General features: G+C 40.4%; 1 protein-coding gene across 2 annotated transcripts in view; it reads left to right on the top strand.

Annotated features, from left to right (window-relative positions):
* Positions 1 to 2,451: 2,451 nt before the first annotated feature.
* The window catches only part of LOC121605479, an 83,106-nt gene continuing 59,152 nt past the window's right edge, over positions 2,452 to 26,405 (top strand). For both annotated transcript variants that reach the window (XM_041935394.1, XM_041935393.1), the window contains exons 1-3: positions 2,452 to 2,708; positions 7,801 to 7,922; positions 12,559 to 12,606. In XM_041935394.1, the coding sequence (XP_041791328.1) occupies positions 2,651 to 2,708; positions 7,801 to 7,922; positions 12,559 to 12,606 (228 nt within the window). In that variant the 5' untranslated portion in view covers positions 2,452 to 2,650. The remainder of the gene's footprint in view (positions 2,709 to 7,800; positions 7,923 to 12,558; positions 12,607 to 26,405) is intronic.

Here is a 26,405-nt window from a genome sequence, read left to right as displayed (position 1 = left end):
AGCAATTTAATGGGCTTCATGGCACTTGGTGTAAAGTCATTTATCTAGTGGATTGGATGTGAATGCTTGTTTTAATAAGCGCTCTTCATGAATAGTAGGAGACATGCCATTTAATTAGGCAGAGTGTAGACCTGTCCTGTCCTCACAACTTCTCCGAGCTTTTCTTTATTTTTTGGAGCTGCAGGTTTTGTTGGAGAAAGTGCTGAACTTTACATCACAAGAAAAAAGTGTGCGATCTGGTGGGTTTTGGAAGGTTTTAACAGTAGTCTTTAGAAAGGTTGTGCAATCTAAACGATATACTGATAGTGATATGAAGCAAATTAGAAATTTTTCTGTGCTACATTGCTTAGTAACGTATTTCCAGCAAGTCACAGAAGCAAAGCGATCTGAAATCAAATATATGGCAGTCCTTTAGGAACAGGCAGCCCACTTCCCAATATAGGCACAGCAGGGTTGGTTTAGTCAGCTAAACACACCACATGCTATTGTTTTAGTATCAAAAGCCAGATAGATGGGTATGCACTGCAGTGTACAATGATAACAACGATAGATTTACCACTCCAGTTTAAAGAACTTTTTTTAAACAGTGGGTCTTTGATTTCATTCAGAAGTAAATAAAAGCAGGCTTCTCATTTCTAGCTGAAACGTCAGCTGCCGCCAGCAGACCTCGTCAGCTGTAGATACCTAGCGTTAGCTAATCAACGATAACTCCATAAATTGGTTGAAAACTCCGTCTCCAGCAGATTTTTCAGTGTCTACAGCTGAATCATTTCTAAACAAATGTTAAAGTGGCTCTTAAATATGCACATGATGGATCCGTTCGTGATAGAGTGCTAAAAGACTGAAGCTGAAGCTACATGTTCCAGGCAGAGAGTCGGCTTCCTCACCAGCTGATGATCCATGTAGAAGACATGGAAATTAAGAAACATTGTTCTCGCATTGCGAGGTAGAGCCAGTTAGCCCTACAGTGTTATAAAGAACAATATGGTCGCACTTTGTATCGAGGTACACATGTTCACCATTAACTAGTTTCTTATGAGCATGCATCTTAGTAACATATTGGCTCTTTATTAATCATTATAAAACACTATTCTGGAGGTTAACTTATTACGATCATAATTCATGTACAACAGCTTCCTTACTGTCAATAAGCGGTAATTAGGAGGCTATTGAAGGCAAACTCATACTTAATTGGCCTGGTAGTTGTAGAGTATGGTCAACAGATAAATAAGTGCATTATAATGACTAATATAAGCCAGTATGCACGTTAATAAGCGACTAGTTAAAGGACAATGATGAATATGTGTACCTTAAATAAAGTGTTATGAAAACTATTATTGAGATGAGTTGAGCAATTTCTTCCATAACTGTGTCTGTTTGGATGCTAACTTTAGAAAAACAGACTTAGGAAAGATATACACAGCTTAGATTTATCCTTTATTTCCCTTTAAGACCAAATTAAAGGGCAGGACAGAGCTGCTAATGTTGCTCTAAACTTGCAGCGCCACTATGGATCCCTTACAGGGGATGTTCCAGTCCTAAAGTGGGGATAGTAAACTCGCTTACTAACATTTGAGGCCTACGTGTGCGCAGAAAAACACTTCTTTCTGTAAAATGCTGCTCTTGTGTTTTGGGTTGCAAAGCACTGTGTAACTTTGATTTTTATAAAGCGCTAAATGAAAAAAATGTTATTCTTTTCATAGGCAGCCATTCACTGAGGGAAACACCACAGCAACACACTTAAAATGCTTTTTAGATGATAATACATAGTGCAGAAAATGATCCGTAAGCATTTCACACTGCTAGACTTATTGTACTGACGAGACTGAAGGTTTTTTTGTATTATTTGTATTAAAATCGATTTTCTTTTTGCAGCTCTTAAAGGTTTTGGTCAATTCAAACCTACTACAAGATCATCATCTTTTTTAGTTACTTATTTTAAATGGTGAACATGCTAAAAAAAAAATGTTCCAACTTCGAAACAGTTGTAAGAGACCTGAAAATGTCGGCTGGTAAGATGAGAAATAAATGCCACAACTGAGGAACTTTCCTTTTTGTACTCAGTTCGCAGCATTATGGGGAAATTCCAAAATCTGTGAGTCATTTCCCTGCAGTGAGCATTCATGATGGTTTGTTGCAACACAGTGTTGTTTTTAGGACAGAAATCTCCTCTGTTACATGCTTCTCCTTCATTAAGAAATCTTGCCAACATTACAAAGCAGTGCATGTGGCTGAAAGGAAAAAAGCGTCTACCTGTGTGGCACACTAGAGTCATCGCTTTCCCTCACAACATCTGTTTTCACACAGTCTTCACAGGGAATGCACCAAGTTGACTGGAAAGTTTTTCTTTTTCTTTTTTTCTGCATTTGTCTTCCTGCCCTGACGCACCCCGGTGTGCAGCCGTGATTGGCCGCTCGTTTCACAACTTCCTCAAAAACAAAAACACAGAGAGCGATCAGCTGACTGTGTGAAGTAGTAGAAAGTGCAGTTTTACACTATTGAACTCCTGTTCTGACACGCTGATTTTGAACTAAATGTTCATGTAAGAGCGAGAGAAAGCAGAGGAGCGTTAACAGGAAGTGGTGGAAATCTGGAACTACTCAGAAGTGAGTGGAAGAAGTCGTCTCTCAGCAACAACAAAGAGTGAAATATGGGCAGTGAGTACCAACCACTGTCTTCAGCAGAGTCATGCAGAAGTTTATTCATTGGTATGTATGCCGTCCTTAAGTCTCACTTTCCATTTCATGATAGACGTGGTTTCAGTTTCCCATGGAACATAATGTACAAGGAGACAGTGTGCATTCCACATAAGAACAGATGTGTTTATACAGTCCTAGTAGAAATCTAGTTTGTTGTTTTCTGTGTCTGTCACTCAGATGTTACCACGCGGAGACCAGGTCCTGTATCGATCAGGCATCTCAGAATCCCTCTGAGGATTTGTGTTGAAAGTTAAAGCAGCTCAGAGCAGAACTTGAGGTTCATGTATGAAGCTTCCTGCACTTAATGAGAAGGACTTCGCCTCGGTCGTAGAAATTATGATGATGTAATTTTCTGAAAGTGGGAAAAATCAAAATCCACAAACCACTTTTTTCCCCAATTTCTTAATGTGTATAATCAAATAATTTTGGTGGGTAAATTATTTAGGTCATACGAATAAGTAGCTCTCATGCGTAGCTTAATTAATAGCACTTACCAGTAACCCATTGTCATAATAGGCTGTACATAAGTAAACAGTGGTGAGCAGGTTGTGTGGCTTAAAAAGACGTGTACATACAATTACAAGTGTATGTGATATCTGTTCTGGCTGTGGAAGGAAGTTGGATTTGGAGACCACAGATTCATAACCGAAAGCCTGCGTTACAAACTGCAGTTTGAAAGATGCAGGCTTTTACCAGGCAGTGAGGGTCTATTTAAAGATGGTACAGAGTTGCATTGTGGGAAGTAAGGAGATCCAGACCTTTACTTCTTTGATTCTTATTTTAAAATCTGATATCGTTAGTCTCCCAGCTCTATGAAAGTGCAGTATAACTTGTTGGAGTGCCTGTTTAAATTTGTGTGCCCCTACAGTTGGGGAAGATATTGATCATTTCTGTACTGTCACCAAGTCTTGACAAATATGAACCATCTGTCAAACATTATAGGCCCATTTTAAGTAAATAGATAATTAACCAACGAGTTGCATGAATGCAGCTTGTGAAACCTAAAGCATCGCTTTTGCAAAGCGTCTTCGGGTTGAGAGGACATCAGCTTTTGCAGAAAGCATGTGTTCGTGTTTGCATCCTGCACAAGTTTAGTCACAAAAGTTATGAATTTGTTTTATAACAGTATCTTTTAATGAGCTCTGACAGTTGTTGGCCAGTTACGACTGATTTCCTACCTTGAGATGCTTGATAAATACGTGCCCATGCCCAGTATGAAATGTGTTTTTACACTACTTCTTGTTTTGTGACCTGGATCACATTTTGGTTAAAATAAATAAAAAACAGAAGTTGAATTTGTCACCCAAACACTAATCCCTGCTTTCATCTAGAGGTGCTCTAGGCCTGCGCTTGGAAGTCATGACGCCGTGGTGTTAACTTACCAGTCCCCCAACCCCCACGCAACCCCACCCCCCATTGTAGCCAGATGGCTGTCACACAGGCGGTTCCTCGCCCAGACCATGCTGATTTCCCATCATTCTTTTGTTAATGAGGTCGTTAGCAATGCAATGGACAATTAAATTATCTCAATCTGGCATTTTCCTCATGTGGTTACTGTATAGTGTACTGTACGACTGCTGCTGATCGTGGCTTCTGTCCTTCCATCGTTTTCTTTCTTATAATTCATGTGGTACTGTGCAGCAGCGAATTAAAACGTCACTGACAGACACCCGCCACTATTACCAGCGCTATATAGCCATTTTCAGACAGTCCAGCAGGATAAAGAGAGCTCTCGACAATCTCCTCTGTGATAGAGGGAGATCAGCGTCTCTACCTGACGAACTGTATTTCAGCACATCATATGGAAGCAGCACAGCCCGGAGCTGCTGCTGCTGCTGCTGCTGCTGCTGCTGCTGCTGCTGCTGCTGCTGCTGCTGCTGCTGCGCAGAGAAAGTTTTGTTAGCTGTTAAAACGTGTAGAGAGGGTGACTTCAGCCAGTTAGTCAAGCAGTCACCTTCATGTGCAGCGCTGCTGAACACTGACATCGCTGACAGTTAATTATGGGAGTCACAGATCATGCAGACGTGTCAGCTCGGCTACGATTGACGCGCCGCATGTTTACATCTCTGTTGTAATGTTGTTTTCTAGTTATTTTCTCACTGTGAGCGGTGCATCCGTTACTTAGCTGCAGAAGTGCCTCTGGGCTTGCCATAATGATCGTAAAAGCAGTACAGATTTGGGGGAATGAAATGTTAAAAAGGACTTGTGGGTATAATTGGTGAACCTGCCATCACAGTAACTTTGGAAATATTTTCGGTCAGGCTGTTGAAACACGCAGGCTGCCTGTTAGCTAGACTGTCATGCTCTATATGTTTCTGCATGGCTCCATTATTTTCTGCAAACTCTCCGACACATACAAAATTATTCTGACAATGAGTGAAAGCCAACTAAACCTGATATATTGTTAGACAGGCAGACGGAAAGGAAGCAAACATATGACTTTTGACATGCAGTAGTATTTTGGAAAGTGCCTCGCTGAAAAGATTATTCATTTTTAGACCAGGTGGTTGGTGTCTGCAACAGGGAGGTGAAGAAGAGGCAGCCAGACACCACACATTTGTCATAGAAATCCTGATTTTATTTTTTTTTTTTAAACTCAACCAAACTGGATGTTGAGGGAAAAAAAAAGTTTATCTGTATTTTCTATTACACAGGTTGTCTCAGAGATATTAATGCTAGGTGAGATATATGCCTGGTCAGTAATAAAATCTGCTTACACAGAATCTGATGGGTTACATTAAAAACCCACCCTTTGATTAAAAGATTTTTCATCTGAAGATAGATTTGCACCTGAAGCAATCTGGTTCACGGAGAGGCCCAAAAGAGACAGGAGCTTCTGAGGCAGCAGTTTATTCCCCAGTAAGAAGAGCACGCAGATGACAGCTAGCTCTCACTGCTGTCTCCCAGAGTTTTATGGGATGAAACCAACAAATCTGGCTTCGAGCTACTGTCCAACATTTAGCTTCAGAAATCATCACTGACGGAGATATTGTTTGCTGGTTAGATCAGAGCTGCTGGTTGCAGCACAAAGGAGCAGAAAACTGTGCATGGATCTTGTGGCTAACTCCAGCCCGGGGCTAGGACCACATGCCTGGCAGCTAACGCGTGATATATTCCACCGCTCACCTTTTATGTCCACTCCTAATTGAACCGGGTGGGATCATTTTACTGCAAGATATCAGGCATCGTTTCAGCCGTGAGTTCAAAGCAGCTGATGTAAGTTGTGAAGGCAGCGAACAATGTGTTATCTAGCAATTAACAACTCTAGACCCTTCTTTTCACCCTGTTGCCAAACAAAATCTCACATCAGGCCGGGCTTTGGCACATTTTATAAATCCTGTTTCGTTTTCATGATCTGATTTAGGGAAATTATGAAATATGTCATCAGATTGGTGACCCTGTCTCTTGCCCAGTGCATCCTGGGACATGCTTCAGCCCAGGCGACCCTGAGTGGGATTAGTCTGTTATTGGCTCATTGTTGCATTGTCTAGTTTCATTCTGTGTGTAAGTATGTTCAGTATTTTTATATGAACAGTGGGTCAAATGGCTACCTATATTGTGAAAGGGGCTGCTCATTGTGACAAACCCACATCACCTGATTCTGCAGTCCTCCTCAGCGCCACTGAGCTTTTAGCATCTTTCAGTTCAGGGTTTTGGGGTTAGGGTCCGCAACTTTGCAGTTCTGGTTTGGTCTCACTCATTAGCCTTGTTTCCAGCTGCAGCGGGCAGCTGTTTTTAACAGCTTTGATAAACCTACCGAACACTACCTGCGTAGCACCAGGCAGCAGACAAAGTTAATGACTAGCTGGTGATTTTAACGGAGCATGTCGCTGCTAAAAAGCCATATATTTCTGAAGGGTTGGTGGAGACCAAAGCAGAGTTAATATTGCAATTACATTCTCCAGGTGACCAGAAACACAACTCAGATCCATGCTCATGTCACTGGTCGTGTGAACTGTTGCTAACATGGTCTCCATAACAACTTATATGGTGGAAATCTTATATAGTTTCAGCTTGTTCCTGTGTCAGAAAAAAAGACCAATATGGCCCCCCAACACAAAAAGGAACAGGAAAAAAAAGATAATGTAGCTTCAAGGTTTGTTGGTTGTTGACTGGATTTTTAGTGCTTCTGGTTTGTTGCTTTGCTGTTTAAAAGCCTGACATTACATATTGCAGAGTCTATACAGTTTCACAGGACTCCACCTGAAGTCTTTGTCACCAGATATTGTGGATCATAACTGAACACTTCTCACCCCTCCCTCCTTAAACGTATTGGAGAACCTACGGTGGCCTTCAGTCACAATAACAAAGTGAAAGGCGTCTCTACAGCCAGTGTTTGGTTTGGTACACGGAGGGCACCGAGGAACAGGACCTGCTCCCTATAGAGATATTAAGAGCTTGTTCTAATCTAACAGCCACACTTCTTATTTTCATGTGATTAAACACTAATTAAAGGTAATTATGAATATTATATTCAGTTTCTGCCAGTTGGTTCCTCTAAATCCTTCAAACTGGACCTTTAAGACATGTAGTCCTCTTTGAGATCTGCTCTCTTTGAGACTTTGTTTACCCGGTATTTGTTCCTGCAGAAATTTATGAAATCTGCAGAATAAAAGCCAAATGAAAACAGTTTGGCTTCGGCCAAATGAAAAAAAAGATCTATACCCACTTGTTCTGTATGGAAATCGAATAATAGCACCATCAGCAAAGGAGAAAACTAACCAAACAATGAACAAGTGGTTGAAAATAATTTTATGTCTTATTGTCACTCACCTCTTTATTGTTGTGTTTATTGTCAGGAATGCCAACCTGCTGCAATTACTTTTAAAGCCCACATTCACTTTCCCACTGGGAGCAAAATAAAGGCCTAATGCTCGGGGGAGCTGTACAGTGTGTGTTGAATGCTGTAGTAGGAAATAAGTTGCAGTATAAGTGGGAATATTTGCAAAGGTCTTTCTCTAAAGATAATAATCAATTTTGAGTTAATTGGCGATTTCCTGACCAACATGAACCTTAATGTGAATCTGGTCTTCCACTTTGATGCATTGTGAAATCATTGCTAAACCATTGGTAACCTTCATCTTCTGTTCTTCTTCTACAGAGACGTCAGAGTGCTTTATATGCAGGGATGTTGAACTTAAAGCCAGTGACCCACTGAGGAATTTCTGTGACTGCAAGAATTTACTTGCCCATCACGTGTGTCTGTCCACATGGATCCAGACGGTAAGACAGTCTTTCCACATAGGGACCCTTGATATTTAGAATTTCAGCCTGGCTGTTTTTCCTCATCAGCCATTTGTTAGCAAGTGAAGGGGGAAGTGTCTGTGTTGGATTTCTAACAGTGAATAAATGTGTTTGCCATGTTAGCATTCCTTATTGAGACAAAACGATGCTGTTTGCCTCAAGGTAATGAGCTACCTTTCAAATAGCAATACCAATTAGTTTTAATGAGGGTTGCTAACAATGATAACACGTCATCGTTATACAGTTGAAACACAGAGGCTGAAACAGTGAGAAGTGCCTCATAATGGACTGGCAGGGATCCAGGAAGCTATCATGCACCTGACACCTGTCACCTACTGCAAAGTATCTCATTAACATCTGTAGCACTCCTTGAACCAGTAGTTGTATTGATACAGCGGTCACTGATGTGCTGTTTTTGCACTGCACCTCCAAAAAGATCACTGTACATTCATCTCAGTTAATGAAATGTAAGTTTCTGTAGGTGGCATACGCTTCTCTTTCTGTGCTGTCATGGTGCTCGTTGCTGCTCATGCTAATTACTCTTCCTCCATTAATTCCCAGCCAACTGCTGCTGCTGCCAGAGTTGTAAAAATATATAATTGCCTCTGTATAAGTGTTTTCCCAGAAGTAAAAAGTGAAAGCTAAAAAGTAAGCAAAGAGGTGTGCTGATGTGGAAATGTAAAATTAACTGCAGATTTTTACACCTCGCCTTAAATTTTTGATAAAAGTAATAAACCTCCTCTGCATGTAAATGAGTTTTTATGTCACATGACATGAAAATGTACTTTAGGAGCTCGTTAGTTTGCATGAACACATTATACACGTATATGCTGTAGATTTATACATAATGTAATCATTGTTCAACCACATTAAATAGCATCATAATAATCACATTACGATACGACTAGCACTTATTGAAAGCATCATTGCATACATTATTCTATAAGTTAAAGCTGCACTCATTTATTTTTTATGTGAACAGTGAATCAAGTGACAATGTGTAATATGAAAAATGCTCATAGTCACGAACCTGCAGCTCCCCTCGGCTCTATTGAGCTTTTTAGCCTCTTTTAGCACATTGTTTTGGCTGTACTCCCCACTGTTTGCTTCACCACCCCTGTCAACCCTGTTTCGGTAGCAGCAGACAACTGTAGTCAGCAAAAAAAGCTGGAATAAACCGACCAACTCCTATTAACACTAAACAGCAGGCTGAAAAAGTTAGCAACTAGCTGCTGAACATAGTGAAGCATTTAGCGACGAAAAGCCAGATTTGTTTCTCAGGAGTTGGTGGAGACCAACCTGACACAGAACCATCCAGGAAGGCATCTATAGAAACTGTCTGGTAAAGGTCAATTTCCAAAAAATGCTTAGCAGGTGATTGGATGAGCCATCTGTCACAGGCTGTCTTCAACCTGTCAGATCAACGAAAAGAGCAGAGAGTGAATCTCTTGCCTAAGCCCGTCGAGAGAAGAGCAAAAAGCCATTGTAATGCCCACCCGTAGCTACCAGTAGTTCCTCGTAGGACGCTGTGGTTTGGACAGATGGATTCTCCGCTCACACAATCTCATGATCAGGTTACCAGAAACATCTCTCTGTTGCTAATAATGCTCCATGTATACTGAATGCCTAAACACTTTGCTATGTCGACTTCACAAAGGCACAATATGTGATTTTTAACTTGTTGTGGAGTTCAGCTGTCCCCAAAGTGCAACCAGAACTGAGCGATGCATCTTTAAATAAAGTAGTGATTCAGTTAAAGGCGAAATCCACCAATTTCACCAGTCAAGATTAGTTCACTCATCATGGGGAATTCTAGTCTTGTGTCGCTCTGAGGGACCTTTGTTACGCCTGACAAAATAACCCCGATGAGGTCATCAGAGTTATCTAGGCTTGGACTTTGAGACTCAACACAAAAGATTGTGTTGCAGACTGGGGGCACTGAGTCGTGTGGGCATTTAACAGTCAGGGAGGATCTGATGAAGAGACACTATCGGGTTACCTTTAGGAAGTATCCAGTATTTATGGAGCTTGATTAAAGTCAGGGTATCTTGGAATGTGCTCCACTAATTCTGACCATTATGTTTTAAATCTGTATCTCGCGAGTCATCCAGCTTTATAGAAGACTGGAGAGCCAAAGAGCAGATAAACGGAAAATTAATTCAATCTGTGTCACTTATGCTTTTTTGGACTGTACAGTATCTGTATTTATCTGTATGGCTTTTCAGAACGCCTGCTCCCATATGACGTACACACAGAGTGCAACTCTAAATGATAACATCTAGATCCAATTCTGTACCGGAATACCCTGCATCTGTAAGTCACTGCGCTGTACATAATGCATGAATTAGTTATTATCGCATGCGATCGTTCTTTATTAATTAGGGATCAAATGTGCGTCTGCTGTTGAATCGTTTGCTGTTGTGCTGTTCGCTCCTGTGAGCTCTGGCTCTCTTTGGATGCTCCACAAGTGGTAGACAACATGCTACAGCAGACCTTTCATCTGCACCACCCAGCTGTCAGAGTGAAGAGCCACTTCCATTAAGTGTGTGTCTTCCCACTATACAATTATATACAGACACACAAGCTCAGGCTCATGAAGGAGACGCGCACACACCCACTCTCCGCTCAGAGTGTGTGCTGATGCTGCGAGACTACTTTAGTTTTTGTGTGTGTGAGAGAGGCAGAGAGGGAGAGAGTGTGCGACCTTTTAGAGTGCTCAGGGAAGGGAGGCCCTTTCCCTTTTACGGAACAGAAATCAGCAATTGACCTGTCACTTTTGCTCTGATAGCCATCTCTGGAAAGCAGGTCATGCACATATGTCTAAAGTGCCTCTTAACCGCATTTTATGAAGCCAGAAAATGTAATCCAATAATGATTTGACTTGCGAGAGAGAGAGAGAGGGAGCTAGCCAGCTGGGAGTGATAGCATGCACCGTTACCACTGCTAAAAGCAGCTCGAACAAAATAAGGGCGAATTCCACGTCCTTATTTCATTTCTCCCACAACAGTATCACACAGATGTTGTCACTAAGCAGCGGGCAGGCTGAATTCAACACATTCAAGCGCCGGCATTCATTTCCACAACTGTTGATACATACTTCAGCGTGTTTGCAGTAGAGGACCATCTGAATGATTATCATCTGCACTGAGGCAAACCATACGCTATCTTTTTTTAGACTGCCTCATTTGTGCCCCCCTCTCCTTCCCAGGTTCCCAAAGACAAATAGCATGGCACAAAACTAATTAGTAACCAGGAACTAGTTAGGAGATGCCCTTTGAAAAACATGTCCTGAGGCAGGATTTAAATATAGGGACAGAGTCAGTGACTGAGTGTGCCTAGGAGATCCCGGCCTCCAGGCGCAGCAGCACTTTGACCCCTGACCCTCATTATAGGGAGTGCATTCCTAGAGGGGTGAAAACCCTCGCAGCACAAAGTACAAGGGCATGGGAGGACTGTATGGCTTGTACCGCACCAGCCGAGTGTGGCCTGGTGTGTCTCACTGCCCAACCCAACGACGGCTTGAGAATATACAGAGCAAGTACGCAGGCTTTTGGAAAGTAATGGTATACAGTCGCTTCCCTGACAGATAAATATGTTTTTCATTTTTTTACATCTGGTTTCACTCCATTGAAGTTAATGGGAATAGCATTCTGCAAAGAATTGCTCTGCAGAATTTGTAACCCCATCCATCTGAAATAAAATACATAGTACATAGAAAAAAGGAGCGGTTTTGAAAATGCTAACAACTCGCTAAATATAGCATTGATTCAGTGGAGAGTGAGGCATCGAGTGTGAGTGGATGAAAAACATAATGAGAAGATGAGTTTCCACACTGACACGTACTACACGTGTTGTTGTGTGTGTGTTTATGCCAGCGAGCGCGCCCTTGACAATGAGCGTGCATGCTTATATTTCCCTTTAACTGTGAGTGGTGTGAATAGTGAGTTAACCCCCCCACTGCCCCTCACCCTCTCCCACTCTGTCTCTCTCTCATGGGTTGATAATTCTCACTGCAAACAGACTTGGTTTACATTCATTAGCCCGACACTCACAGCAATCAGGCCACAGTGCCAGGGGCAATGGTCCTCTTTATAAAATCACATTGCCTAATAGCAGTGTTCTATAATTATATGCCATTAACATCTATCAAAATGTGCTCCTACATGCCATGCATATTAGCAATGGATTTGGCAGTTTGTGTTTGTGCAAATGCCTTTCTTGTTATTAGCATCTTCACATAGTTGAGGATTATTGCCAACGTGTTATTCTTGTTTCATGAGCAGTTCTGTCATATATGCATTATAATAACATCTAGTTATGAATGTCTAACTATTGCTTACTATCTCTATGTGAAATGTGGGCAAGTTTTTCCTAAAAATGTTGTTTTTCACCTCACAGCTGCTTTACTATAAAGGTTTTTAGCACTGTAATTAAATTAATGTTATTATGCGTAATGCACCTCTGGTTTAAAGATGCGATCACATTTTCCAAACAAATGTAATTAGTTTATTAATCAAAACACAAACAAATGATTTCTAGAGCAAGTCCAGCTTTAGTCCTGCTGTTGTGGTGGTTCACTGTCACTAAACTGCTTTTAAACGTTGCTTCCTGACAGGGATGTGGCAGTGAAGACAGGCTGCGATGCATTGTCTGCAAAGCCAAGGTAAGCGCATTGATGCGAGTGTGATGAATTCAGTGAGATATCTGAGGACGTCTCGTTCTTTTAATCTTAATGTGTGAAATGTAGGTAGCGAGCATTTAAACAAACACCGTTCAAGTCATTAAACAGTGGCTGCATCTCACAAAACACATTTAAACAGAGCAGATCCATAATACTAATGAGCAATCAGGTCTTTGTTTTGCTCCGTGATTTAGCTGGTTTGCCAGCAGTTGTGTTGCTTATGAGCTGTAAGCTGTCTTTTATTCCTCATTATTGCAGCAGAACACTCGCAGTGGAAAAGGAGGGAGAAACATTACAATATTTGGCAAAGGATACAAGCCATGTAATGACAAAATCTGTATTCATTTCATGAGCAGAAATTAATCACGCTTTCCTGTGGTACATTCCTAATGCAAATTTTCTGTCAACACATTGTGTCTTGTGTTTGTGTGTTCATTCGTATGAAATGGTGGAGCTGATGTGTCATCACAGATGGGGTTGCATGCTGGATAAGGTGGCCACATTACTAACCATCTCAGATTAGGAAGTGTGCTGTTGATGTGTTGTATGTATTCATGCTTGTGCCGTGGGTCAAAGCATCAGAAGCTGGCTACTGAGTGTTTTATTCATTGTTTGCTCTGCAGCGGCGGGTTGAAAATGCGATCTTTGCTATCTGTTCTTGTGTGTATGTATGGCAGAGATCCAGTCTGCGGAAGAAAATGTCACAGTAACTCTGGCGACGACCTTTCAGGACTTCAAGATATTTTAAACATGAAATCATGCACACACACATATTCACACACTGATGGAAGTTAAATGAAACATTTAGTGTGTGGGGAAGTCTCCGCTGATTGTTGTTATTCATCAAGGAGTTTGTGTTTGTCTCCCTTTGGGGCCAAAGAGCAGTTGAGTCCTGAGTGTTGTTTCCTTTTACAGAAGACAGCATGTCTCTATTACACACAGCTGCAGTGTTTTACCAACAGGGCCAAAGGTGCCCTTTAGCGTCTGTACCGGGCTTTCAGCTAACTCCAACGCAAACCCATCCACAACAGCAACAGCTCCACCCGACACAGTAGAGAGAGCACCAAACTCTTGAGAAGGGTGGAGGTCGGGATAGAGTGGTGGTCACACACCGGACTTTTTACGATCTTTTCCCATACCTAACCAAATAGTTTTGGTGGCTAATCCTAACCAAACAGCGAGCATTTGACAACAGCAAGCGTCTGACAGCGTGTTTGACAACCTTGTGCCTGAAAGGCTTTCTGGCAGGAAGGTTTTGCAGGTCGCACACAGGTGCTAAAGGGTTGGTTGTGCTTCTGTGAGACACTGAGGAGCGTAACAAAGCTGTGTCTGTATTTGGTGACCTGGGATGAGAACTTGTTGTAAATATAAACTATAATGATCCGGCAGGTATTGTGCATATTTTTTGTTTTTTCTGCAGAGGATAAAACTGTTTTTTACATATCTTTAGAAGCAGCATTTAATCTTCGTCTCCTTGGGACGCTTGTTTCCCTTCACAGCTGCTGACCATTTGAGAGTCAGAGATGTGCTGACATTCTGTATTTGGGGACCACAAATATGAATTCCACTCACAAAGTTGAAGCTAGCTAGTTAGGCCTATTAGCTTGTTTAGCTTTCAGTCCCCGAAAAGTTAACCAGCTTCCACTACTTAGCCTAGCTAGGCTAGTTAGCCTCCACTTGGAGCGCTCACATTAGTTAGCTTAGCTTTCCAGTTTTAGAACTGATTAGATGTAGCTTTGTGTTCATGTTGTTTCCACACCTGCTGAGTAACCGGCAGCCCCCACACACTGAACGTTATGTTCGTCCTGTATTACATACAGGAGAGAGTCCAGCCACATGTGGCAGTCTGTTTCATGATGGATCCAGATGTGGTGATGACAGATGACCAGGCTGTCATAACTCCTAACAACCTCAGCACTCTGTATGTAACACTGTGCATCAAACGACGAGGTAGACTAAGCAACAGCGGACAACATCTGGCCCAGCTGGTTGACTTCCTGTGTGGCCACTGGGAATGAAGAAATATTACAAATTTTAGTGGCCACCCACACAGGCAATGCACCAATCAGATGACAGCACCAATATCATCAGCTGGGGCCAAAAATTCACGCCACCTGGAGAACACCGATGTAAGCCCGCTGTCACTGCAGAGAAACAACCAAAACTAAAATTTCTTCTTTTTAATAATTACAGTTTTACAGTACAAATTAAATCACATTAATTACACATGTATTTATTTCTTAGCAAGTTTGTTATTTTTTTAAATGTCAGTTCAACATTATGCACAAAACATCCTGCACTATATCAAATGTGCATTGGACCATTCCTAATATAACCATAAATTCTTCTATGATTTGCTGTACAAAATGAGTTCCCCATCATATATCAGGAGAGGATGTGCAAGTACTACCATGAGCTGTCATACTAACCTGCAGACTCTCACCTAACTGTAATAATATAACTAAATGTTGTTTCAATGGAAGCCATTTTCATTTTTTTCTGTGTCCCTGACAGTATTTGGCTGCAGGCAAACACATTTTTAGGTGTTGCAACCATCTCTGCTCCTCTTTTACCGAAGAGGGGACATTTCTTGCACTTTTGCAGCACCTCCAACTGACCGTTGCACTTGTATTCACCCATTCTACCGATGGCATCATCATCAATTATTAATGCTGAGCAGTAAATGTCTTAGAGACATCCCACTGAGAGCCCAAACAGCCATGAACAGGGGTAGTGGCAGGACTGGTGAGTGCTGCGAGTGGCAGCTGTGCCATTTAGAGAATGATTGTTGGGAAGCTTCTACTGTATATTGATATGAACTTTGCTGCAGTAAGTTAATGCATCAGTATAATAACATTTTAATGTCTGCAGTGGCACAGCCATTTAATATTTGTCCAGAGAGGGATGTATATGTAGATCAGCAATGACTATAATGATGATAGTGATAATCATTTGGTCCTGCGCTGCTATCACTCTGTAATGCATTACTGCAATCACCCTTGGTTAACATTAAGAGCCTTTAGCTATTAAGACTCTGAGCAGGCAGTGCTCATCATACAGTCTCCCATTCAATGTGCCAACCATTTCATTTTCTAGCTTTTTCTTTTTGATGCTGCTTTTTCTTGTATGCTTACCAACGGGGTCTCAAATGTGGGCCATTTGTATGAGTTATGCTAATTTGTTGGGGCAATGAATGCATTAATTTCATTAGCACATGGCCTCAAAGCAATAATTACCAGAGTAGGTGTGTCACAAGCAATCATGTTAAAATTTGCCAGTTAATTATTAAGATTTTGTTCTGAGGGACCTGGATTTGACATGAGTCGCCGAGGGAAAAAAAAGAGAGGAGAAAGTTAATGCATTCCAGTGGCCGAGGCTAGGTGCTTGTTGTTGAACACAGTGGGGGTGGCTGTGGCATTGTGGGCCTACTGGCACGATTTTTGCATGTTGACAGCTCACATTCTGGACTAATTACCGCAAATAGCAGAGGGCTAGCTGGTGCTCGGTCAATCCAGGAGGGTGTAATTATAAAGAAAAGGAGGTCCAGAGCCGCCTAATGGCCTCTGCTCCCTTTGATTGGACTCCGGCGGAGAAGACATTGGTGGGGAGTTGTGAAGGAGGAAGAGATTCACAGCTCCTTTCCTTGGCCCTGATTAGCCCTTATCCGACACAGAGCCGGGGTGAGGAGGATAGACTGTGTCTAATGATGCACTCTTATTAAAAAAACAGTCATTCTTGGTACCAGATGGGGTTCCTCACCTGCTTCAATAACTGTAGATCTCTTTAAAAGTTTAAGTCCTGTCGGGGAATTTAATTTCATCAGTGTGGTGCTGCTTCACTTTTAGATAGATAGATAAGACTTTATTAATCTCACAATGGAGAAATGTACTCTGGCAGAAGCTCTTCAGAACACTTCAGAACACACAAGGGGGGGTGGGGGGTGCGCAAACAGCAAGTGGAGGTGCAAATAAGAACAATAAAGGTGCAGATGGCCTTGTCCGGTAATAAATTCAGTTTTAATTTTAGTGACAGGACAAAAAGCTTCATAACGGTAAATAACAAAAACAATGTACGGTCCCAACAGGAAATGACACATTTTGTTGATAATGACTGCAGACATATTGAGAGTAGCTAAGGTATCATATAGTCGCACCTCAATACATGGTTTATTCAGCCAATCTTGGAATAAAGAAAAAAACAAAATGGCCAAAATTTTGAAGAAATTTTTGTTTTTCTGGTGTTTTTTTTGTATACACAAGTATATATATGTAGTTTTATGTGTTTTTTTCTCCCTCTCTCTTTCTCAATGGCAGATTGTAGAAAACTCCAGCGATGCTAAATATGCTAGTTTGCTCGTTACTTGCCTTCTACATTTCATCTAAACACACATCAAGATGATTGATGATAAAAATTGAACATTTCTAAAACATTAGATTTAAAATTTATTCCACAAGATTTTATAGTGTTAGCATTTTACTGCAGGATGCCCATTCTGTGATTTATGTCTGGGTTTGAGAATGACGTCGCAACTCAAATGAACTGCTTTTATCAGGCAGTGGGCAATTAAAGTTATAATTTAGAATTGAGTCCAGACGGAGCAACACTCGAACCCGACAGCTTAGTTTATATGTTACATTAATGTAACTTCAAATCTTCTTCTGACACAATTCTGCACCATTTGGGAACTTTTCCCGCCCCGTGTCTCTCAAGTGTCTCCTTAAAGGTGTTAGCATTTACGCTCCCATCCCCCTCTCTGAAAAAAAAAAAAAATGTTAATCATCACTTGATTTTATATGGAAAGCAGATTATCCTTTGATTTTGATGAATGCAGCAGCTGCCAGACTCTTCATTTGACTAAAAGCAGGACATTCTGCTGAGGCCTCTCGTATGTCACTAAGCCTCTGTCAGGACAGGACTGTGACAGGAGATGACACATGAAAGGAATTCCTCCTCGTGGCTTTCCCAGGACAATGGAACATGGCCTTGAGGTAGTGTGTGTGTGTCTGTGTGTGTGTGTGTGTGTGTGTGTGTGTGTGTGTGTGCGTGTGCGTGTGCGCACAACGCTTCGTAGTGAACTGCTTTAGTACAACAGACACACACCAGCAGAAAGGTGTTCGTTCTGTGCATCTCTTCAAACAAAGGCTTTTCTTTTTCTCTCTTTCATTCATAACATTGAATTTATTCATATTTTTTTTAAATAGAGGCCATTTTCTTAAAGTTAACCTGGAATTTGGATTCCCCTCACTTCTTATGTGAGGACATATAAACTGGAAGGATACTCCATCTGTTCTGCAATTCTTCTGTTTCAAAGGAGGATAAAACTGTTAAAGGCAGTGTTTTGACCGACGTTTGAACACTTAGCTAACAGACGCGCTGTCAGCCTCTGCGGCGATGCTGCTGCTGACACCAGAATTAAAACCTGAGAATATTGTTTCCCACTAACTTTAAGTTGTTTTCTCCCTTTTCAACAAGCCCGGGTTAGTTATCAACCACTGACGACACTCAGCAGAGGAAGTTTGAGTTTCACCCAGGAAGTGGACGCTAGCAAGCTAGGCTAACTAGCATCCATTTGGAAAGTGGACGCTAGTTAGCCTAGCTGGGTGGTGTTAGTACTGATTCCCACTTTTTGATCCCATTGTTTTAACACCTGCTGAGCTGCCCACGTGCTGTACACTCAGCGTTGTATTCATCCCACATTATAGAACAGAGCAGGACTAGCTAGTGCTAGCTGCCCCTCCTTTATGAGTCACATGTGTCTGCGAACACTAAGTGCAACAGTTAGCACACTTCATTTTGGTTGAAACTTGCATCAGGTTTGGACTGAAGAGTCATAATGTCACCAGAGAAAAAAACAAAAACTAGCATCTGGTTCGGTTGGATAAGGTTTGCAAACAAGATTTAATTTACATCATAGCAGGGTCAGTCTGTAGCCATTATTCCAAGCAAAGACTTGGACTGTTGGTAATTTCACCCTTTTTATTTAACCTCCTTGCCCTCCTTCTCTTTCCTGCCATCCGTCCCCGAGCACAATTCATTTGAGTTCCTGTTCGGGAGGGTCCTGAGGCTGATTCAATTAAGTTTGCTTTAATTGGCTTTCAGGCGTCCAAACTGAAACTGATGGAGAATTAATAACAGCTCCAGTTGCTACGCACTGTTTGCAACCTTGGAAACATCCTAAAAAATGGAGGCTAAGTCAGCCCCATTTTCCATGTGTCTGTTTTGGTAGTTCGATAATACAGCTGTGAGGAAAACATGGTCACAGTTACTGTGTGGTCCCAGATCTTGGTATGCAGTTCATCTCTTTGTCAACACTCTGGATGTTTGGTGCAAACTTTGTACCCACAAAAACACAGCAGAGGCCAAAGAAAGCTCTGCACGAGTACAGCATATCTTATTATTCCTACTTTTGCAGACGATGCATATGGTTTCAAAATGTAAATCGTCCTCTAAACCCGTAATATCCATCAATTCGCGATGAAAGATTAAAACAGTCTATCCTTTCCTGTTAAGCCTTTACAGCATGTTCTGTCTCATTTGTTCTTCACTGAAGCACAAGTTGTACAAAGCAAACATACAAAAAGAGTAATTTCCTGTCTGACAAGTAGTTCTCTGTAGGTATGGCTCACTCTGTGTCCACAGAAAGAGAAATCATTTGCAGATGCATTATTATTTAGGTAGCTAACAAAAGAAGAGTTGTGAAATGGCAGGAAATGATGGCTGCTAATTTAAGGTTTGAAGTTCACATATCATTAACAGCCATGAAATCAACTTTTCCTCTGACTGTGCTTTCCCTCCAGAGCCTGCCTTTGTCTTCAAATAGCGCCAAAGCAATCATTATGCTCAGACATAATGCACCATAATGACAGTAATTTCAGTATCAAATTTTCAAATGTTAGGCCTTAATTCATTGTGGTTAAGTAGCTTAGTTCTAATTCACATTTTCTACCCTTCTTAGCAGAGTGCTCAAGGAATGAGACGTCTAAAGCAGGAACCAGAGAGCAGCGCATGCAGGAACTTTTGAAAGCCTGTAATCATTTACATACTGTCTCAAATACATCAGAGCAGCTGCCCACAGTGGTATTGAATTTATTTTGTTACGGTTATATCCAGCTTCTTAATATATAGGTCAACACGTGGCAAGAAAAGTGGCAACATAAATCCATATGTACAAGATACAGCCCCATACTATTAGCATCAAAATAGAGTCAGCATGCAGTTTTGAGTGCTCTGAAGTTAAAAACACACTTCTCTGCAATGAAAATAAAGTTTTCAGTTGGAAACTTATGACCTGTGCCAATGTGAGCGTAAAAACTAAATCATCAAGGTAAAAACACGCCAAGACACGTTGAAATGAAAATATGGCTCCCTGGTTCAGTTTAGTTCTGGCACGTGGTGGAAATTTAGCCTGATATAAAAATAATTGTAAAAATAGCAAAAATTCACAGATTCCAGCTTCTTAATTTCAGCTGCTTTCTGTTTGTTTTACCATCTGTGACTGTAAACTGAATGTGTCGATCTATTCACCGACATTTTGTAGACCACACAAATAAATTACTTAGTCAAGAAAGTAATAACACCATCATCATAATAAAATGTGTTCGTTGCAGCTCCAACACTGAGGGAACATTCACTCCCAAGACTCCATCTTTTTTTAGAACTGCATCATATTCCAGGTGTCGTTTTCTACACACAGATTCATGTTTGGTATCTTTGGAAACTTTTCCACAATTAGAGTTTAAATAAAACTGACGCTGGTTCTTACTTGTGTTCTTTCCAACGTATCCCACGAAAAGACCGAACCCGACATTGTGTTAGTCGGTCTCTTAATGCTTTCTGAATTTTCTTCCCAGTCTGCGGCGCTCAGCCCCAAACCCACTGTTTCCTACCAAAGACTCAAACTCAAAGTCATATGTTCTCTTTGAAGAAAGCCTAAAGGTTTCATTCAAAAACAGCGGGACACTGCAGTCTTCAGCAAACATTACTCAAACAGAAGAAAATACTAGATATGTCAAGGACTACTTTCAGCTGCGGATTTACACACTTGGTGTGCTAGCAAGTATTTATATCAATTCCTTTTTCTTTGTTTTTTTTTGTGATTTGTTGACAGTAAAGAAATTAAGGCAATAATCAGCCTGTCCTTTATCATAAAGTTCTGTAGGTTTGTACGCTGTTTGGTGAATAGCATTACCTTCACTGTTAAGAGGATAACCTTTTTTAATGATCATCAATTGAATGTAACTTAATGTGTTACATTACAAATATAACAATGGTTGATAACAATTGTTATGGTATTGCTTGTTGTTAATATTATTCAACCCTATATCCTTTTTACTTTGCTTTCTGCTTATAATAAGACATAAGATGTGATGGTGGCCTCATTTTAATGATTTGTTGGCATTAAAAAGCTGCACATGAATCCTCCTGATAGCTACTTGAGCTCGTTGTTCAGGCAATAGGCCTGAAGCCATTATGATGTTGGACTTGACTACATACAGCAGTTGTCTTAGCAACCAAAGTGATTAAAATAACGCAAGAAAGAAAACTTACATAAACTGCATTTAATAACAACTAATCCAGCTTCATGTTTCTGCTGCTTTTGACCACTTCTAACCTTTCACATATGTAGTTGATCATAAATCAGCATCCTCTTCGTAGCGGACCTTGCTATGTGTGGATCAGTATTTTCATTATAAGGCCCCTCACAGCCATTATGCAGAGAGTCTTTCGGTTCCAAACTGAGCTGTAAATTTTGAGAGAATCTGACACCCCTGCCCGAGGGTTACAGCAGAATGCTAACGAGGCCACGGCGACATTTCCATCACCATACAGTCAGTCGCACCATACATCAGCTCTGCGCTGAACATCTCCCAGCAACGCATGAAGTCAGTGACAATTTCAGACGTAACACTTTATTAGCATCCCTCCCATATCCGCGGTGTAATGAATGAGGCTATTTAAACAGGATTTACGATATCTTTAAAACGTGATTGCTTAGAATTTGAGAATTATTCATAAGACTAAAGCATGATTTGTCATACAGCGAGTGCTGTTTTGGTAGGAACAAATGGCTTTGTTGTAGTTTTTCAAATGAACTCCTTTTCATCCACTCTTCAAATAAGCCATTTGTATGCATATATGTCCACGCAACGGATGTAATTAAAGGGAATGAGGCTCAGGTGACAACTCACAATCAAGTTTTCTTCATAATGCATTGTGCCTCTACGAGGCTGAAGTAACAGATATGGATGCAAATGATTAAGAATGCATACACGTATTGTGTTGCAACTTTTACTGAAACAAAGAGTACAGTGTTCATACACAGTGTGGACTGGGGCGTTAAGGGGCTGTTATACTGTCCATGTCAGATTTTACATTCCCTTAAAGGCAACCTCTGCCGAACTTCATCTCTTATTGAACAATACACTTAAGGAATTATATTATCTCCCCTTGAGTTACATTTCCTTATTTCCACAATGAGAGAGGAAGAGGCTTCTTCGCCTTGTTACAAAGATTATTGTGCTCACTTCCTGAGGCGGTGTGACCATGCTTTGTGTGCGATGCCCAGATCATCTCTCAATTACACAAGGATCCCGAGGCAGAGGGTGGGGACCCAAGTGAAGGACCAGTTATGTACACACACACACACACACAGTCACACACACGCTGCTGTAGCTTGGAGGCATGGCTTACTAAAGCCACAGCCAAGAATGAGGCCTCTCAGGATAGATTTACACACAAATAAAACCAGTCTTATCTTGGCCCACATGTGAACGAGAACTGATTACACGGTCTACATTTCAATGCTCAGATTAAATGGAGTCAATTTCCTATGGCCTATTTAAACCAATTCCAACCTGCAAACACCATGAAACCAAATCTGATATTGCTGCATTAAGACCTCAAATAAGTTCAGCTGTCCACTGAGAAACTGTTTAGAAACAGTTTGGGAGGTTTAAGATGTGCACAGTTTTTTCAGTGTTTAAGCACTGATGCAGTAATAAGTAATATTACACTTTATAATGCTCACTCAATTAACAATAGAATTCTGATGTATCTCCACAAGACGCTGCCTGGACAGCATTCACAACTGTTTTTGTCTTATCACAATAATTACCTTGGCTGCAGACACTGAAACACATATTATTTTGTCTTTCCACATCATTATACTGCACACAAAGGCTTGAAGTGTAAACTTGCTGTATGGAGTCATATACAGTCTGTAAGTAGTACAGTACAGTGTAGTATACATTTACAATGTATGCATTTAACTGGCAGTCTTTTCAAGAGTGATTTATGAGAGCAACACAAGACTCAGTTCAACACTTTTTTCACCCAAATTAAAGTCAGTTGTTAACTACTGAATTGGATTAGAGATGTAACTACAGATTATGTTCATATTGATTCATCTGTTAATTATTTTCACAGTTAATCACAATTACCCTTAACCCCAGGGTGACCTAGTGGCCTCTAGGTTAAGGTGCCAGCTGTGAAAGGCAACGTCCTCAGTTCAAATCTGGTTGATCCACTGCCAACATGATATAATGTATAGAAATAGACATTTCCCTAAAATGTACAAAGAAACAAAAATATCAGCAATAATACAGAAAGTAAACATCTGCAACTAACGGTCAAAAAATCTAAGATATCCACATTACTAGAAGATAAAGGAAACAAGCAAATATTCACATTAGAAAGACAGATTTGGGGCATTTTATTTGATAATAAAAATAATTGCTGATTAATCAACTCATTGTTTCAGTGTTATTAAACGTCTCATTGCGTCAATGAACAGCTGGAACAAGCCAAGAATGGAGTGCAGTAAGATCGCTTAAACAACCTGAACATCATGCTCTGAGGCCACAAATGACAACTGAGATAAAGGTGAATGCTGAAAAAAGGCTTAACAATAGCACATTAGCGAAAGGTGGCAAAGACGAGGCTCATTCATGTCGGTTTCACAGCTGTTCACAGTTTACCTAAAGTTAGCTAACATTAGCTAGCCACATAAGCTACTGGTCGTACCAGACCAAGTAAAGTTGTAGCAGCAAAACCGTGAGTGTAGTAAACTGGGCAAGGATGTGTTTTATCAAGCACTATTGTATTTTTGCCACATTATTATTATTGTTATTGTTATTTTTTAATTATTATTATTATTATTGTTATTATTATTATTATTGTCTCTAGTTGCCTGCCGCAGCGACTCAAAGACTCAAATTGCCATGAGCTGGATGGAGGTAGATACATGACACTCAGCCCAATAACTGGAAATGATCTGCAAATGCTACCCAAGAAATATGAGTCCAGTCGGCCAGATGGTGGCGCTATAATTAAAGCCCAAAAATGCAGTTTTGGAAAGGCCACAGCCCTCACACCATACGTGTAATGTGGTGGTGTATTGCACAGCTCTGGTGGGCAGCATTATGGTATATATATAGAGATGCCCTGCGGTCTTTTTTGTTTAAATTAGATCACACTGTGTATCTCGTCTGTGGATTTTTCGATGTATTTTGAAGGCCAGTCGGTGATTCTACCATGAACAACTCACAGACTAATCACCTAAGGTAATTCTGATAGTTAGTAAATTAATCAAACAACATTCAGAGAGGGAGGTATGTACATTGTTTATTAGCTATCTTTATAATTGGGTTTAATTAATTTAGTTAGGAATCCCAAAGATTGAATCTACTCAAAGCTTATTCAAGTTCATTTGATCCCATTAAAAGAAAAAAAATGTGTTTAAAATAAAATGTTATATAACATTTATTACCCTGAAAGATAGGACCTAATGTAAACTGTCAATGACTCAGGAAGCTGATACATCTGTAGCATTATTATGAATATAAATAAATACAGTGATTGTGTCATTAGCACATATCTGCAGTATTAAAGTGACCGCATTGGGAATGGCGGACTCCGCCAACAACAATGATAACTACAATATAGACAGGTAATTATATGGAATGTAAATAGCTTGTATGACTACAATAAAAAAAAAAAATAGTATGCAGACTATAAATATGATCAAAACAGGGTTGGTTTCATGAAATATTAAGGAATATAACGTCAGTGTAGTATAAACATATATTTTTAACCATTGACAGTGCTCGCAGAATGTCAATATCTTACCAGGGAAATTAGTCAGTGCAAATTTTATTAATATAAGCAGTGCTTATATGTCATTAGGAACAGTTGCAGTATTAATGCAGTATAAAGTGAGTATAGCTGCCAATAAAAGCAAACTGGGACAAAGATTTTCTTAAGTTCAGAAAAGAAAAGAAAAATCAGAAAACAAACGGAGAAACATGAAATCTTTTTCAGTGCTTCCTCTGATCAAATTAACAGACATTAATGATTAATATTCTGTGAATCTGAATAGACATTCTTATCACGAGTTACTAATAAACACTTCTAAAATATCCTGTGTTTGCTTACAAAATTATAGTGTGTCATAAACCAATGCTAAATAGGGGTTTTACAATAAACCGCCATGTGAAACTGTAAAAATCTTCCATGGAGCCTTCTCACAGTAACACAGCAGAAGTTTTAATGTAGGTGGAAAGTCAAGTTAAACTTTCCAAATCTTGAATCTACAAAGGTTAAGAACACCGGCTGATCACCACACTTGGGGTCTTTTGAGTATATTACAATTACTCTAAAACACATGAAACAATTCCAAACATGGAGGTGATTTATTACATTAGCGGCGAGCGGTAGGGACCAGCACAAAGGGAGATTGTATGAAGATTACAGTGATGAAATAGTCAAATTTATTATCTTGACAGCTGGATATTCCAATTTCTTTGCCGCTGAGCCATGTAGATTTTCCAGAGTGCAAACACGTTTAAGTACTTCTTCAGAGTCAATTAAATCAGATACTAGTTAAATTACCATTTTTATTAACCTACAGGTTCACATTTTTGTAATTTTAATCACTATTGGAAAGACTATTAGAGCAGCTTTCCTATGAAGACAGAACGAAGGGTCATTTAGAGAGCGGCAGAATTAATCACACAATGTCACTTCAAATCTACCTTTCAATTCACTTTAAAGCTCGCTCTATGATTTACATGTGCATGGAGAATTATCTGTGGTTAGTTAAAGGAGAGATTAGGAGTGGTGATGGGCTGCACCCACCTAAAGCTCCAGGAAACTTGAGCATCACACCTGAGCCACAGAAAGATTATTAAAATGAAGGCTGTACAGTATTTCAGAAGGCTTAGAGCGGGGCTGTTAAACGTCCAAAGTTCAACTACTGTCAATATTACTCTACAAATCATTTTCCATTTCCCCCCCATACCTGTGGAGCGTCCGCTCCCTCCTCCACTGTTTGTGGTGCAAGCCGTCCTCTGGAGCGTGGACAGTAAATAATATACCAAGAGAACATTAACCTTTAGTTGTGGTGTTAAGATGGAACCTCAATTAACAAGAGTAAATAATCCTTGTGATTACTTTTGGCTGGCCTTTATCTCGTACATAACCTAATTAAATGGACCATCCAAACATAAAACCACAACTAATCAAGAGCTTTGCTGAGGCATATGACTGTGTGGGATTTTAAAAACACACCTACGCATGTGCGAGCGTTCGTGCCTCTCTAACACACACACACACACACACACGTTTGTACTTCTATCCTTCAGAGGACGCTCGTGCACATAATGCATTCCCTAGACCCTTACCATAGCCTTAACCATCACAGCTAAGAGCCTGATTCTAACCTAACCTTTAAAACCACATCTGAACCCTCAAACAGCATTTACAGCCATTTGAATTGAGGACCA

The sequence above is a fragment of the Chelmon rostratus genome, chromosome 4 (genome assembly GCF_017976325.1).
Source record: "Chelmon rostratus isolate fCheRos1 chromosome 4, fCheRos1.pri, whole genome shotgun sequence".
NCBI classification, from domain to species: Eukaryota; Metazoa; Chordata; class Actinopteri; order Chaetodontiformes; family Chaetodontidae; genus Chelmon; species Chelmon rostratus.
This window is presented reverse-complemented; position numbering and strand designations above follow the sequence as displayed.